Source organism: Drosophila montana, unplaced genomic scaffold (assembly GCF_035044405.1).
Source record: "Drosophila montana isolate Dmon_TW-CO22-7 unplaced genomic scaffold, ASM3504440v1 contig_2669_1, whole genome shotgun sequence".
Taxonomy (NCBI): domain Eukaryota; kingdom Metazoa; phylum Arthropoda; class Insecta; order Diptera; family Drosophilidae; genus Drosophila; species Drosophila montana.
The window spans coordinates 109,933-124,514 of NW_026997536.1; the positions used below are offsets into that span (position 1 = coordinate 109,933).

Consider the following 14,582-nt stretch of genomic DNA (forward strand, 5'->3'; position numbering starts at 1 on the left):
GGCAGAACATTTACGGCCACTGTGGCCGTGTGTCAGCCGGTGACCAATGATTCCAAAAAGCAAAAGAAAAAACAAGTAAGAGTGCTCCATTCGAGTGTGCACGACTACCAGATGCTCTAAAAACAGAGCTTAGCTGATGAACAAAGCAAACGAATAAAGGAAAAAATCGAAACAGAAAAAATAGGAAATAATGTACAGTGTTGTTATCGAAATTTGATCGATTACCGATAGTTAATGATATTTTGAAACAAGCAACTAAAACAGCCATATCTTATAGGGCTAGAGAAGTCTTCCTTTGAAAGTACGAGAGCAGCTGCTCCTAAAAAAAAAATACGTAACAGGATAGAATCGAAACAATCAAATCAAAATAAAATTCTTAAATCTGACGTCCTGCTTTTCTATACAAAGGGTTGCCATCGATATTTTATCGATTACCGAGAGCTATTAATATTTTGAAACAAGCACGATCTACAACTACTATGTCTTATGGGGTTAGAGAAGTCTTCATGGGTTTCCTCAAAACAAATATACCCTTCTGGCCCATTTCCTATGGATACAGGGTATCAAAATGGAGAAAACCAAATGACAACTGAAATGACCAAACGTCAAGTGCACATATATACCACCCACACTCTCACCAGCAGAGGAAACAGCTTGCTCGTTCTCTGGATTTAAATGTGAATTAAAGAATTCCCCAAAGGTCCACAGCTGCATAGCACATGAAAGATGGCTTATTTGCTACTAGTTGGCCACTTATGGGGAGTCAAGGGTTCGGTGCGGCATCAAATGTGCAAACATTGGTAGAGAGCACCACTCGGCACTCGGCACTCGCCACTTGCTGCATTTGCCATTTGCATAAATCAAATTTGAATATGCATCGCTGGCTGACACTGGCAGCGCCTGTTCCGCATGGAAGGGTGGGTGGGGGATGCGGGACAGCAAGCTCAAAACAGCTGCACAAACACGTGCATGCAGCAAAACACATGTGTGTGTGCGCGGCTGAGTGTGTGTGTGCGTGAGTGCGGGTGTTGTGCTGCACCTGTCCTCGAACACGCACGATGTGAAAAGCACGCACCAAACTTACGCACACCCGCGCGCACACACACAAGAAAACGCTAATGTGTGCGCGAATACAAAGCAGCAAACTGTGCCATTCAGCCACCCGACAAAACGTAACTAAACGTTATCTAGCTTATAGAATATTTTTTAAGATTGATATGATACTAAACAAATAAATTTAATTTGAATTGCTACTTTTTTTGATAAAATCAAAAAGTCAGATTTCACCTATTTTACGCCATTGGAAGCGGATTTATCAGACTTATGTATATCGATATGCAGAGCGAATTTAAAGGCGTTCAGAGAAACAATATAAAAGGTATGTCCTATTTTGGGTTATTAAAGAGAATGGAATCATGACAATAAGAATAAAAATATATTGAACATTTCAATTATTAAAAATATTATTACTAACCTATTAACACATTTCGTCATTATGCGTTTTTGTTTTTCATTCTGTCTTGCCATTTTCGTTGGGTGTATTCCTCGGCGTTTTCTTTGCACCGACTGGCACGTTAAGATTAAACTTTCTTTGCTAATTTACGACGCATACACACACACATTTGAAGTACATTAACACAGCCGAGTGCCCACTCGCGACTCGTATGCGGCAACATTTTGATGCAACCACCAATTGTGAATTATACAAATAAAACTTAAACATTTTTTTGCTTAGTTCAGTTAATATTGTTAAAAACACATTTGTCGTGGCTTTTAAGCGTCAGTTTAATTAATGTTACACATTTGGTTAATGTTGCTGACCTTTCTATGGCCTTGTTCGTGCCCGGCCTTTATCCCTTATTATCTAGAGAAAGAAAGAGGGCAGCTTTAGTGTATATTTGCGATGCATATAGAGTAGAACTTTGTAATGTTTAAAGGAAAGATTTAGTATGTGCAACTGGGGATAAATAATACATAAGAAAATAGATCCAACAAATAAAAACAAAACTCAGATATAATAATTTAATAAAACAAAAATAAAACAAATAAAGCACAATATACGTAACAAATTGAACATGTTACAGACATTAGAAGAAAATTATCTCATGTTATTATAAGGTTTGAGCTGCTACATAAAAATGTTACTTGCGTTTAAGACACATTGAAAATTTGCTTTCACTACGGGAAATGTGGAAATACAACTCGTGACATTAGACTTTACTTCTTGCTTGCAGCTGCTAGTAAGTAAATAAAAATTTTAATTTAAATAAACTCAGCAGCTCTTGATAATCACTTACAGGCGCGCCGGTGTGTTTGAGTTGCCTCTGTACCGGGAACATCTGTAAAAAATTTTAAATTAAATAATTAAACAAAGTTAAGATCTTATCTGTGAATTCAGAACTCACTATCTCGACTGGGACTGGTATGCTGTGGTTGCGGCTCAGGTTCAGGCGGTTGTGGGGTTGTATTTGAAGCATCTTTGAAAAACATAGAATAAGTTAGGGCTCATAAAGTCGAGGCAGTAAAAATTACGAATGCACATCATACTTTTATTACCTGGTACAGAAGCGGGCGACTCTGGTTGCGCTTCAGACTGATCTTGGCCCGTTGCTGTAATGGCAACATCTTCTAAAAACAGAGAGGAATTTAAGTAAGAATTCATAAGTCGGTCTGCAACAAAATCAAAACATACTATCTGTACTTGGTTCGGGTTTGGATTCGGAAGGTTCTGCTCCTGTTGCAGAAGAATCCTTACCATCTGTCGAATTCAGATCTTCTAAAAGGTAGGAATCAATAGGCAGGACAGTAACTAATATTCAGAACATACGGTAATTTGAATTGGAATCTGTTAAAATAGTTTGCGATTCAGATAGATTTTGTTGCTTTTGAGTCTGATTTGGTTTCTCTTCTGAGGCATCTGGGAGATCAGTGTGAATACTCATAAAGTCTTTGTAAATGGTTTCATTTACTTTATCCAGGCCCATATAAGATTCACCGTCGGAAGTCAATGGCTCGCCGGGATTTTTCATGAGTGGCTCAAACATGGCCGTGAAAATGGATTTTAATTCATTATCGTCATCTGGGTTTCCAGGAATCTTACGCTGACCCCCGCCAGTTTCTGTAAAAGTTGACAACATTTCTATTGGCATGGGGAAGTAAATTTTAAGGTGGCGCTCATGAGAAATCGATGTTAAGATCTGCAAGTGCCGCAACTGACAAAACATAATATATTTCATTTATACGTTTATTACTAATGCACTATTCTCATCGTATTTACCTGTAGGGTAATTTTATTTTGAGCCATCACGTCTGATGCTTCCTTCAATGCCTGCGAAGCCAGCAGCTCTCCCTCCGCAGATATGATCTTAGCACGAGCTTCCCTCATTGCCTCCGCCTCGCTAGCCATCGACCGCTGAAGACTTTCTGGAAGGTTTATGTCCTTACTGAAAAAAATATATAAAGAAATCCACTTTAAGCCAACAAATAGCGAATCTTACATTGCGACTCTTTCGATCCTCACACCCCACTTCTCGGTTGCGCGGTCTACAGCTAGACCAATCTCCTCAGACAGAGCTTCCCTGGAAGTCAGCAGGTCATGAAGCGTTTTGGAACCCACAGCGTTACGCAGCGTTGTCTGAGCTATAAAAATAGTTGATTCGTGGACATTCGAGATTTGAATTGTCGCATGCAATGAGCCTGTGATATAATAGAACAGGACTGCATCGACGCTGATCGTCACTGAGTCCTTAGTGATCATCTCCTGGGTTGGAATCACCTCCACTCTCGTGCGCAGATCCACCAGAGAGTAGGAGTCAATGCAAGGTAAAAACCAGATCAGACCCGGCCCACGTGCGGCTTGTCTAATAAAGGAAATGGGTCTTGCAAAAGAATAAATGCAATCTGTCCATCAGGTATTACCTAACACGGCCTAGACGAAAGAATATCGCTCGATGAAACTCTGCGATCGTAACGAAACAGAATAATATGGAGAGTGGAAAGGTGACCAATACAAGGATCCATGAAACAGCTATTGCTACAATTTCAGACGTCGTGTTTTTGTGGCTCTCACCTACAATTGAATCGGAGACAAAGTGACCCTTATTATAAGATCCAAAAGACTCAAAGCTATGTTACAATTACTTGTTTTAATATATTTCCTTCCTTCTCTGCGGCTGCTTAATTCCTTGGATTCATTATTATTGGATGGTCGCTCTTCGTTGCCATATTTAACTTTATCAGCGCTTTTCCTCTCTGCATTTGTCTGGTCACGTGGATTTGGTTGAACATCCATAACGACAAATTTTGTAGTTTATGTGGATTTGAAGGCACATATTTGCTAGACTATTAAATGCTTAGAAATTCTTAGAGTTCTTGATTCAAAAAAAGCAGAACTTGTACAAAATATTTTAAAGTTTTAGCACACAAAACCAATATTTTAAATTGTAAATCTTTTTCTCGAATTGTATCCAGATACATTTAACTAAAATATCAATAAATTGGTAATCATCTTCCCGTCCCCGTTTAAGACTTACTATAGCATATGCGTCCAATTCCTAACTTTGGTCTTCAAGATCCGGTTTACTCGGGTTGTTCATTAATATCATTTCCAATTGCATTAGAGGTCGTTCTGTATTCAGCTTCAGAACTCTTTGCCGTTTCGGACCCAAACAGTTCTAAAAAGGGCGCGAAACCAGCCGTACCACCCTTTTTACGGACCTCAAACGGTGACAATACCTCCATAGGGAAAGGATATATTATCGTAACTAAGCGCTCTTGAGCAATCGATGTAAGGATCTGCAAATGTCGCAACTATAGAAAGTTTGGAGCGACATGAAAGTGGTAGTAAATCTGAAAGTGGGTAATTTTTTATAGATTTTTTGGTAGTACGTGCCTGTAAGGTAACTTTATTCTGAGCCATCACATCAGATGCATCCTTCAAAGCTTTCGAGGCCAAGAGCTCTCCCTCCGCAGATATGATTTTGGCACGAGCTTCCCTCAGTGCCTCCGCCTCGCTAGCCATAGTTCGCTGAAGACTTTCTGGTAGGTTTATGTCCTTACTGAAAAAATATATAAAGAAATCCATTTTAAGCCAAGAAATAGGGAAACTTACATTGCGACTCTTTCGATCCTCACACCCCACTTCTCGGTTGCGCGGTCTACAGCTAGACCAATCTCCTCAGACAGAGCTTCCCTGGAGGTCAGCAGGTCATGAAGTGTTTTAGAACCCACAGCGTTACGCAGCATTGTCTGAGCTATAAAAAGAGTTGATTCGTGCAAATTCGAGATTTGTATTGTTGCATGCAATGAGCCTGTGATATAATAGAACAGGACTGCATCGACGCTGATCGTCACTGAGTCCTTAGTGATCATCTCCTGGGTTGGAATCACCTCCACTCTCGTGCGCAGATCCACTAGAGAGTAGGAGTCAATGCAAGGCAAAAACCAGATCAGACCCGGCCCACGTGCGCCTTGTCTAATAAAAGAAAAGGGTCTTGCAAAAGAATAAATGCAATCTGTCCATCAGGTATTACCTAACACGGCCTAAACGGAAGAATATCGCTCGATGAAACTCTGCGATCGTAACGAAACAGAAGAATATGGAGACTGGAAAGGTGACCAATACAAGGATCCATGAAACAGCTATTGCTATAATTTCAGACGTCGTGTTTTTGTGGTCCTCACCTACAAGGGAATCGAAGACAAATGATCCTTATTATGGGTTCGAGGTTATGGAACAATTACTTGTTTGAATATATCTCTTTCCTTCTTTGCGTTTAGGTACTTCCAAGCCATCGTCATCATTGGCTAACCTCTCTTTATCTGTCATTTCCTGGTAGCGTGGATTAGAGTGTGCTATAACGGAAAATTTTGCAGCTGCCTATAACAGATTGAACAAAATTCGTGTATGCTTAACAAATCTTGGAGTTATTGATTAGAAAAATGATACTACAAATACAACTTTTTGTGCTATGCTACAAGATTACCGGACAACGTATTGGATTTGAGCCGGCGACCTGCCGCTTGTTTGGGCCGTGCATTGAAGACCAGTCAGTTAGGGCAAACTCTTTTATTATTTTTAATCTCGTTGAGCTTATTTTGCAAGATTAAAGTAGTTTGCCGTTTCGTGCTTGAAACGCAGCCTACGCCTACAAGTTTGCATAACATTTGGAGAAAAGTAACTGAAAACTTTTAGATTTATATGCAATTGCATTTTGGACAATTTCACAGAATGCCAAACTTTAGGAAAACAAAGAAGAATGCCCGACTGCAGTGGACACGACTAAAGGTTGCCCTGTAGAATGCTTTGTATATGTAAGCCTGCAGATTGAAGAGGAATGCAGCTGTTCATCTAACCCATTTCTAGCCCACGCGCATTGGTCACAAGAACATTATAAAGATATATACGTAATGGTCAAAATTGTCCAGGAGAATGTGGAGGTCAGAAAAAAATAAGTTTGTCACTGAAAGTTGCCAAAAGTTGGCAGTCGAAAAACTGAAAACTTTTGTTTTCTCGCCTCTTTTTTTTTGCGTTTTATGTTTTGAAGCGACAAGCAAATGGCAACTGGCAAAAGACAAAAGACAAGGGCCTGCACGGCGGGAGGGGGCGGAGTTGGTTCTGCATGGGGGTGTAATAACTTCGGAATGACTTTTGTTGCTTCCTCATAATGCATTGCGCGGCAATGGCAGCTTCTAACTTTTTCACTCCGTGACCACATGTGCGATTCCAAAAGTTTCTTCTTTTTTCTTTTTTTACTCACCCGCTGCCAGATTCATGCGATCCCATCATAAAGTAATTTATGTGATTTGCCCTTCCTCAGCTGAGTGCAAATGCAGCAACATATGGTCAGCACCAGGCAGCAGGCAGACAGCCAATTGTCTCGTCGAGTCACATAGAAAATGACTCTATTATGTTTTGGACTCGCATGGGCAACATTCTGTGATGGGGGCACAAAGTTATTAGTCCACAGGGAACGCCCGACCACAGCATATGAACTAATTCCATGAACTGACTAAATGAATGTCATCAGACTAAACTAATCCGTCATTGTCAGCATTTGTAATGGAATATGGCTACATGGAAACGCACACCCACATATATTACAGCATCGACTTAGCTAGGGGCAAGCGGGTTGCACGGCTTAAGACCCCCTACGAATGCATGAAAAAGCGACAAAAGGACAAAGGGGACTGCAACAAGGGCAACAGAAAAGTTATTATAATTATTTAGTTACTCATTACGGCGAATAATTAGTGTAATTTGATAAAATCGAAAGAAAGATAAAACAAATTAACGACTAAAATAAGTGCTTTGATATCTATCGGGTGACTTACTTAAAGGCATTTCACACAAATTATTGAAGAGAATATCAATAGTTCGGCGTCGTTCGGCTTAGATGAATAATGCTGAAGATACAACTTTAGACATATTTCGTTGATCTTCATATACATATATAGGGCTGCGATCCCTCAAATTCGTGCTCAGTTTTATCCAAATTCAATTTGTGTTTTTCTCATTCAAACTCAATGATTGGTGTGGCTGTTGGGTGGAGGCGGCGGCAGGTAATGCGGTCTGCTGCGAATTCGAGACATACCGAGGGAATTTTTTTTTTGGCCGGTTTTTAACAACCGAGTAAGCAATGCAATGTTTAGGATTTGATACGTTTATTCGTTTAGTATTAACATACACATTACAAACTACAGACAGACACAAACAAAAGGATCCTTTTAAGTGTTATGAGTTTTGTTTTTCAAAATGTCGAAAACCAACAAGGACGCCGAACATGCGGCAAAGCGCGAGGCCATACGAATGGCTCAGATGGGTGGGTACAAAATAAAATTAAATAACATATGTAATAGATCAATAGCTAAAACAGATCAACCTAGATTTCTCCTCGCTGCGCACGACGATCATAGAAAATGTGCTGCGAGCCATGAATGAAGCCTACGAGCGCGTTAAGATCTCATTGATATTGCCAAAACTTATAGAGGATCGTCAAATGCTGGCAAAGGTTGTGACTGGCACACAATTTGAGGGGGCCATACCACTGATAAATGACTTTTTGCGCAGGCGTGATATTATATTGAAGGAACACCGACCGCCACTGATGGATCATGGCATGGTCAAGATCATTGACTACTTCCAACGTAACCAGTCGATTTACACCTTATTTCCCCAATTAATGAACTCGATGTCCGATAATGAGCGTAAGCTGGTGGTCGTCTTCCAGAAGCTGATCGACATGGCCAAGGCTCATTTGGAACGCGACGCGAAGGCGCAGATACAGCAGGAACGTTATCTGCAGGGTGTATACGCGGAAAACGAGAAACTCAAGGAGAACATAAAACAAATTGAGGATCAAATCGCCGCACACAGAATCGAGCTACGCTGGAAGGCGGCCGCCAAGAAGTCATATCTGGCCAAAATCGCGGAAGAGCTGAGAGTGAAAAAAGAACAGCACGAAGAGAAAATCGAACGTGAAACGTAAGTCACACTGGCAAAAATATAATACTTCTAGAATATTAATCTACATTTTCTCTAGAGAGCGGTATCGACGTTCTGCGCTAGCTAATGTCAGGAACAGCCAGGACAAACAAATTGAACTGGCTGAAGATCTGGAAAAGATCAGATTCGAAAGTGAAAAATTAGACAGAGACAACAAAAAACTGGAAAAGGAGGGCCGTGATGAAAAGTAAGTAACAATGTACAATTATATTTTAAATATATAATTATATATATTAACAAACAAAAATTCAACACAGAAATAAATTGCAAATACAGCTGCAGGGCATTATACGGAAATATGATACGGTGATCGGTGAGAAATTGGTCGAGAATCTGGATCTGACGGATCTACTAAATGAGGCCAAGAAAAAACTCGATGAATATATGGTAACCTATCGCAAAGAGCAGGCCATTTACAATGAGATTGTGGTTAAGCGCGAAAAGGCAGAAGAACGCAAAAGGCAACAGGCCATTCTACATTACATGATGCATCGAGCCGCTTGCAAAATTCAAAGATATTGGCGCGCATGGCGCAAGCATCTGCAAAAGAAAAACAGACGTGGCAAACGTAAATAATGGCTAGTATTTCTTCGATGGCAACTTTGGCAGCAAAATCTATCAAAAATTATATGATCAGCAAAATAAAAAATAAATTAATCAAAGCAAGACAGTACATTTTCTACCGATTTCCTAAAGCTCCCTCTATGGGTACTATAGGCTTAAAAAAAAGCTTAGATTAAGCACAAAATACTTATAGGAATTCGCATCAAATGAATTTTAACATTTCTTCGAATAAATCTGTCTGAGCTGAGAAGTTTGCAGTTAACGTCATAGTTCCTAAGTTTTTCTCTCCAAATAAAAAATGCTCCTAGCAAGCACAGTCTTTGCTTTAATACATATCTGTTTTATTACACAGACACACACACACACTTTTTACAGCACAAATAGTTATTATATTTTTGCACACAATGGATTTGTCAAGGATATCATCGTCGGGGAAACTGGACCATGTGCTGCCAAGCAATTTGCGTGAGAAACATCCAAGCGTAGCAAGAGATGGCAGTGCTGGTGGGTAACACTATCTCTCTAGACAAGCCTAGAAAATGAATTCCAACTCAAATCTAAACTGACCGATAGATTTCTCTACCATGCGCTCTATGCAAATACGTTGTGTCATACGTGTGCTGCAGGACTCGGTAGAGTGTGTGAAGAGTGCGCTCCTATTGCCAAAGCTGCTGAGGAGGCCGAGCAGTGTGGCCAACGTCTTGCATGGCACCGAATACCAGCCAGCCATACGCCTGGTGGAAGACTATATACGCCGGCGTGACATCATTGTGAAGGAGCAGCGACCTCCGTTGATGGATCATGGCATGATCAAGCTGATCGACTACTTTCAACGCAATCCGGATATATATTCACTGTTTCCAGACTTTCGCATGACACCCGAGGATCGCAAGTTGCTGATCGCCTTTGAGCAGCTACTAAGCATATCCAAGCATCATTTGCAACGCAGCGCAGAGAAGGAGATCAGCAACGAGCACGTTTTGCACAAGATATACCAAGAAAATGAGCACATCAAGGATACCATAAAGCACCTAAGGGCTTATTTCGAAAGCCAAAAAGTTAAGCTGCGCTGGAAAGTGGCTGCGAAAAGCGCCTACCTGCAAAGGTGCGAACTGAAGCTGGAAGAGAGGAAAATGAAAAATGTGCTGCGCATGCAAAACGAAAGGTACGTGTGTGTGTGCATGTGTGTGACATGTCCCACTTAGTATAAGCGCTAAAATCTCCACAGTGAAGCTTGCCAGCGCCAAATCCACGAGAATCAGAAGAACAGCTTGGAAAAACAAAAACTGCTGGAGATAGAGCTGGAACAACTGCGTGTGGAATATGAGAATCAAACCAAAAGAAATCTGCTGGAGGAGAAATTGGCACGTGAGGAAAAGTAAGTGGAAAATAACGATATCAGTAAAAGTCTACAACCCCTATCAACAGAAACAAGCTGCAGTTTCAGCTAGAAAGCGCTATAAAAAAATACGATCGCGTAATTGGCGAAAAAATGATTGAGCATTTGGATCTGGGGAATGAATTGGTAGAGGCACAAAAGTCGATGGATGCATTTATGCTGATCTATAAAGAAGAGGAGGACATTTACAATAATATTGTCGTGAAACGCGAACAAGATGAAGAACGCAAAAGGCAGCAAGCAATCTTGTTGTACAAGATGAATCGAGCAGCACGCAAAATACAAACCTATTGGCGCACATGGCGCAAAGGGCTGCTTAAAAGGGAGCGTCAAAAGGCGGCTCGATATAGTCAATTATTCAGGTCAAAAAATAAAAAGACCTAGACTTAGTTGTAAAGGAAAATGGAAGTTATATGCTAAAATTATCAATTAAATATATGCGTTGAGATTGGACGAACAATAAGCTTAGGAAAGTTATTTCAACTAGATTTAAATAATAGTCCTAAGCTCATTGTGAGTCAAAAGAAAGACACATATAAATAAATATATTAACTACTTATGACGCTTGCAATTTTCAACCAATTAAATTCCAAAACTTCAGAAAAAATGATTGAAATGGTTTCAAGGAAATGTTCTCATGTTAAGCAAATATGAGCCTTAAAATAATATTGTATGTTTCTTTAGATTTAGAATTTCTCAATTTTCAGATTTTTCTTGAATTTAAAAATGTTTTCTCATATTGAGAAATTATGACTCTTAAAAATACATTTTCAGAAAAATAATTCTAACTTAAGAAAAAATGTTCTGCTCTTTAGAAAGTATAATTCTATAATATATATATAAAATGTTCTATAATATATTAAATGTTATTAGTATTGAAAAATTACGAATTGCTTTTCAATAAAAGAGAGCGAAACGTCTTTGGTCTAATTTCAAAAGCTGTTCTTTAAATTTAAGGGGTGATTCTGGGCTGTTTTCTTTTTCTAAGTGTAGAGTCGAGTATAGTTTAGCTAATGACAGAACCAGGAGGTTCTTAAAATAGCTGCATAGTTAACGTGCTCATTATTTAGGTGTTTTTATATAAAAGTAAGCCACACACGAGCCGGCGAGCCTAATATTATTATCCAATTATGATTAATATAAAAATATAATAAAATTCTTGCGATAGCTGTGCTTGGAGAGGGGAAGGGGGCGGGGTTTATTATGCACACTATCCGACATTTTTGTTTAAGGGCGCATCTGCATAAACTATGCATTTATGTATATAAACAAAATTAAATACGAAAATTTAATTAATGCAGCGCCGTACAAATAGGATGGAGATGTGGCTCGAATAGCGCTAGCAAAAATTCATTGAAATTACTAAGCGTGAAATGAGCAGCTGTCACTGGAGCACAAAGGACATTGAGCAGACAGGCCAGGACACGCAAGCACACACACACACGAGACAGACACGCAGACAGAAGCTTGACAGCTTGAGATAGAAAGCGAATGGCAATTTGAAATTTCATTAAATTTCCCTTTTCTTTTTTGTGCAGTGTGGAAAAGTCGCGCCCTGCAAATTCTCACAGCTGTGTATTGACACCGGCCTCGGCAATATATCTATGAAAATTCAACAGACAAAGGAGAGAGAAGTCAAGTCAATAGGTTTGCGGTGCTTGCGGTCTGTGAAAGTTTCTATTAAATTAAATGACTCCATCAGTTGCCAAATTTTAAGTTCACGACGTTCTCAATTTAAATGCAGCTGTGCTCCTTTGAGTCTTCCATTCCGCATTCCGTATTCCGCATTCCGTGTATCTCGTTTTCTATGTGTCGCCATAAATTAAGGTTGAATAAGCGACGCTCTTAATCTGCTAAGTCGAGCAAAGGCCGAGCCTGGACACGGCCTGGACAGGGCTTGGACAGGGCCTGGACACGGCCATTGTAATCAGCACATTGTGCTCTCCACATAAATCCAGACAACTCCGATAAGTCCTGCCACGTAAACACGCTGCAGTCGGAAACGGTTTGGCAACGCTTCGGCTCGGTGCGCCGTGAAGCTAGAACCACATCAAGCGCAACCTGAAAGATGAAAATCCCTCGCTTCAAATGGATTTGAACGAGCTCGCAAAGTGCCGTGGCGCTAAAGAAAATGGCGCAACTGGGCGTGGATGCTAGAACATGTCTTAGCCACAGCCCCCGCTCAGCCGCTTTGCCATCAGAAGGATGCGTAAATTTGCCAAGCTGCAGAAATATGCGCAAATGTGTTGGCATTAACAGTACCTCGCTTAGGGGCGAATCGGATAAAGAACTCACTTCTACGGGGATTGCACCAGATACCAACAGTAGAGGGAACTTTTAAAGCTTTGATTATCCTTTCTGCTGAATTGACGCTATGCGAGCACATCATATTTTAAATGAAATATCCTATAGTAAGACTTGGCTGTTAAGTCAAGTACTTATCTAAAGAAAAGTATTTATGTGCTTCAATTATTCAAAACCTTTGCTACAAATTACGAAAAAAAATCAGGCGTATTCAGGATGACCAGTTCCCACGGTGTTAAGCACAGAATGAGCCAGCAAAGGTTGAGCACATGAATATCTAAGATAATCTAAGATTATAAATAAAGTTTTACGACTAGGATGCTTATCCCCTGTGTCAACTCATCTAATCTGAAGAAACTAATCAGATATATTTAATTTGTTCCAGAGCTTGAAATTCCTTTAGAGAAACTTGCATTATTGCATTAGTTGATAAAGCGGAAAGTTCTTTCACTAAGAAAGTTGTTGTCCTAGGAAAATGGACTCTGGCATGCATGGTGTACTAGTCTCATCGCTTGAAGCTTGTTATTCTCAACCAGTTCACACTTAGAAAATGTTATCTTTTGCTGATTTTACCTTTTGCTCGTTAACTACAAATTTTATTTAATCAATAACTAACTCACTTAAAGGATTACTAAAACAACTTGAAAACTAAAAACAGAATTTTAACGTAGTCAAATGCGCTGATTACGAAAGCTTTTGCTACGCACAACGCCAGCTGTAATTTAAGATTTTGCAAATGGGAAATGTTTTTACAGCGAAAAACAATGGCATTTAATGGTACAGAGGCGTACTTTTGGCCAACTGTTTGGGTTTGGGCCTGCTAGTTTTGTAATGCAGTCATGCATGAAATACTCACATGATTTTATGATTGCAAGCGTGGGGTTTTTGGTTGCGAAAGTAGAGTCTGTGGCACAATTTATGGCATTCATATGCACACACACCCACTCACCCACAGACATACAGACATAAAGGGCAGCTTGGACATGCAACAACCACTAACGAGCCCATTTTAGCTCATTTTTTTAGGGGCTAGAGACTAGAGGCTGATGCTTCCCATTCATGTCTCCAGTTCATTCATTCTTCGCGCTCCCTCGTTCTTACCCTAGCTCTGTCTCATTGCATTCAAAATACATGTGCTCCAAACCAGACACACAACCCGCTCTGGACTCTGGCAAAGGACTAACCACATGCATTGCCCAAGTTCATGTGGTGTGCGCGCGTGTTTTCCGTTTTCATTAGGGCCGTGGCCCTGAGGCTACGGGGCAGCGAGTGCTGCTACATTTGGGCAGAGTCGCATATTAGGTGTTAGCCATATCTGGTTTGGGCCAAAAGCTATCATCAACTGCAGGTGTACTGCAGCTAACTAGCAGCTAACCATAGCCACTGCATGGCATCTGCTGTCGGTCGATTGAGCAGTTAACAGGAAATTGTTCAATCTACGCACAAATACCAGGCACAAATGCCGTTTGCATGCAATTACAGGTAATATTCGAAATTGCAAAGCTTTATTGAATTTATTTGTACCTGTTTTGACTGTGGGCTTAACGTACTAAGTCGAAGTAATTAAATGTTGGGCATCTTTTGTATTCTAGGAATAGGGGTTTCTTTCGCGTTTTATTGGTTTGGTTCGTCAATTGAGTTGCTTATGATTTTTTTTGTCCATTCTCTCTGTAATTTATAAGCAGCTGAAAAAACATATTCTCTGTTTCCTGCTGTCTTGTTTCATTTCAACATGTTCCATTCCACATTTTTTCAGTCCACCTTGTTCTCATCTACTTTTCTCTACTCTTTTTGAACTAGAATATTATTTAT

At 40.0% G+C, this 14,582-nt stretch overlaps 4 protein-coding genes across 18 annotated transcripts; 2 read left to right on the top strand and 2 right to left on the bottom strand.

Moving 5' to 3' along the window:
- Window positions 1-2,008: 2,008 nt before the first annotated feature.
- Window positions 2,009-4,314, bottom strand: LOC135429702 (band 7 protein AGAP004871-like). Of its 11 annotated transcripts, none has more exons than XM_064684127.1 (9): window positions 4,141-4,314; window positions 3,919-4,069; window positions 3,498-3,860; window positions 3,278-3,443; window positions 2,828-3,212; window positions 2,693-2,758; window positions 2,548-2,625; window positions 2,406-2,477; window positions 2,009-2,339 (listed from the first exon to the last, which is right to left on the bottom strand). In XM_064684127.1, the coding sequence occupies exons 1-9, from the start codon at window positions 4,289-4,291 to the stop codon at window positions 2,290-2,292; spliced, it is 1,482 nt and encodes a 493-aa protein (XP_064540197.1). In that variant the 5' UTR covers window positions 4,292-4,314; the 3' UTR covers window positions 2,009-2,289. The 11 variants fall into 11 exon arrangements, with proteins under 11 accessions (XP_064540197.1, XP_064540196.1, XP_064540193.1 ...); XM_064684126.1 differs by having other exon boundaries at window positions 2,548-2,628; XM_064684123.1 differs by having other exon boundaries at window positions 2,693-2,773.
- Window positions 4,315-4,399: 85 nt separating this feature from the next.
- LOC135429703 (band 7 protein AGAP004871-like) lies at window positions 4,400-5,932 on the bottom strand. Of its 2 annotated transcripts, XM_064684133.1 has the most exons (6): window positions 5,743-5,932; window positions 5,532-5,682; window positions 5,111-5,473; window positions 4,892-5,057; window positions 4,533-4,809; window positions 4,400-4,480 (listed from the first exon to the last, which is right to left on the bottom strand). In XM_064684133.1, the coding sequence occupies exons 1-5, from the start codon at window positions 5,825-5,827 to the stop codon at window positions 4,579-4,581; spliced, it is 996 nt and encodes a 331-aa protein (XP_064540203.1). In that variant the 5' UTR covers window positions 5,828-5,932; the 3' UTR covers window positions 4,400-4,480; window positions 4,533-4,578. The 2 variants fall into 2 exon arrangements, with proteins under 2 accessions (XP_064540203.1, XP_064540202.1); XM_064684132.1 differs by having other exon boundaries at window positions 4,432-4,809.
- Window positions 5,933-7,660: 1,728 nt separating this feature from the next.
- LOC135429704 (dynein regulatory complex protein 9-like) lies at window positions 7,661-9,169 on the top strand. Of its 2 annotated transcripts, none has more exons than XM_064684136.1 (4): window positions 7,661-7,820; window positions 7,885-8,482; window positions 8,541-8,690; window positions 8,761-9,169. In XM_064684136.1, exons 1-4 carry the CDS (start codon window positions 7,754-7,756, stop codon window positions 9,077-9,079), a joined length of 1,134 nt encoding a protein of 377 aa, XP_064540206.1. In that variant the 5' UTR covers window positions 7,661-7,753; the 3' UTR covers window positions 9,080-9,169. The 2 variants fall into 2 exon arrangements, with proteins under 2 accessions (XP_064540206.1, XP_064540205.1); XM_064684135.1 differs by having other exon boundaries at window positions 7,682-7,820; window positions 7,875-8,482.
- A 190-nt stretch (window positions 9,170-9,359) lies between these two features.
- On the top strand, window positions 9,360-11,025 carry LOC135429705 (trichohyalin-like). 3 transcript variants are annotated; one of them, XM_064684137.1, is made up of 4 exons: window positions 9,372-9,571; window positions 9,641-10,232; window positions 10,296-10,445; window positions 10,496-11,025. In XM_064684137.1, the coding sequence occupies exons 1-4, from the start codon at window positions 9,472-9,474 to the stop codon at window positions 10,848-10,850; spliced, it is 1,197 nt and encodes a 398-aa protein (XP_064540207.1). In that variant the 5' UTR covers window positions 9,372-9,471; the 3' UTR covers window positions 10,851-11,025. The 3 variants fall into 3 exon arrangements, with proteins under 3 accessions (XP_064540209.1, XP_064540207.1, XP_064540208.1); XM_064684138.1 differs by having other exon boundaries at window positions 10,509-10,649; XM_064684139.1 differs by lacking the exon at window positions 10,496-11,025 and having other exon boundaries at window positions 9,360-9,571; window positions 10,301-10,445.
- The last annotated feature ends 3,557 nt before the right edge of the window (window positions 11,026-14,582 follow it).

Bases quoted from the DNA above. Each gene is read 5' to 3' on its own strand.
- LOC135429702 (XM_064684120.1), bottom strand. From the start codon at position 4,291: ATGGATGTTCAACCAAATCCACGTGACCAGACAAATGCAGAGAGGAAA. The intron at 3,213-3,277 runs GTAAATACGATG...ATGTTTTGTCAG, and splicing joins AAAATAAAATTACCCTACAG to TTGCGGCACTTGCAGATCTT. The intron at 2,629-2,692 runs GTATGTTTTGAT...CTCTGTTTTTAG, and splicing joins ACCCGAACCAAGTACAGATA to AAGATGTTGCCATTACAGCA.
- LOC135429703 (XM_064684133.1), bottom strand. From the start codon at position 5,827: ATGACAGATAAAGAGAGGTTAGCCAATGATGACGATGGCTTGGAAGTA. The intron at 5,683-5,742 runs GTAATTGTTCCA...ATTCCCTTGTAG, and splicing joins AAAGAGATATATTCAAACAA to GTGAGGACCACAAAAACACG. The intron at 4,810-4,891 runs GCACGTACTACC...AACTTTCTATAG, and splicing joins AGAATAAAGTTACCTTACAG to TTGCGACATTTGCAGATCCT.
- LOC135429704 (XM_064684136.1), top strand. From the start codon at position 7,754: ATGTCGAAAACCAACAAGGACGCCGAACATGCGGCAAAGCGCGAGGCC. The intron at 7,821-7,884 runs GTGGGTACAAAA...AGATCAACCTAG, and splicing joins CATACGAATGGCTCAGATGG to ATTTCTCCTCGCTGCGCACG. The intron at 8,483-8,540 runs GTAAGTCACACT...CATTTTCTCTAG, and splicing joins GAGAAAATCGAACGTGAAAC to AGAGCGGTATCGACGTTCTG.
- LOC135429705 (XM_064684137.1), top strand. From the start codon at position 9,472: ATGGATTTGTCAAGGATATCATCGTCGGGGAAACTGGACCATGTGCTG. The intron at 9,572-9,640 runs GTGGGTAACACT...ACTGACCGATAG, and splicing joins AGCAAGAGATGGCAGTGCTG to ATTTCTCTACCATGCGCTCT. The intron at 10,233-10,295 runs GTACGTGTGTGT...AAATCTCCACAG, and splicing joins CTGCGCATGCAAAACGAAAG to TGAAGCTTGCCAGCGCCAAA.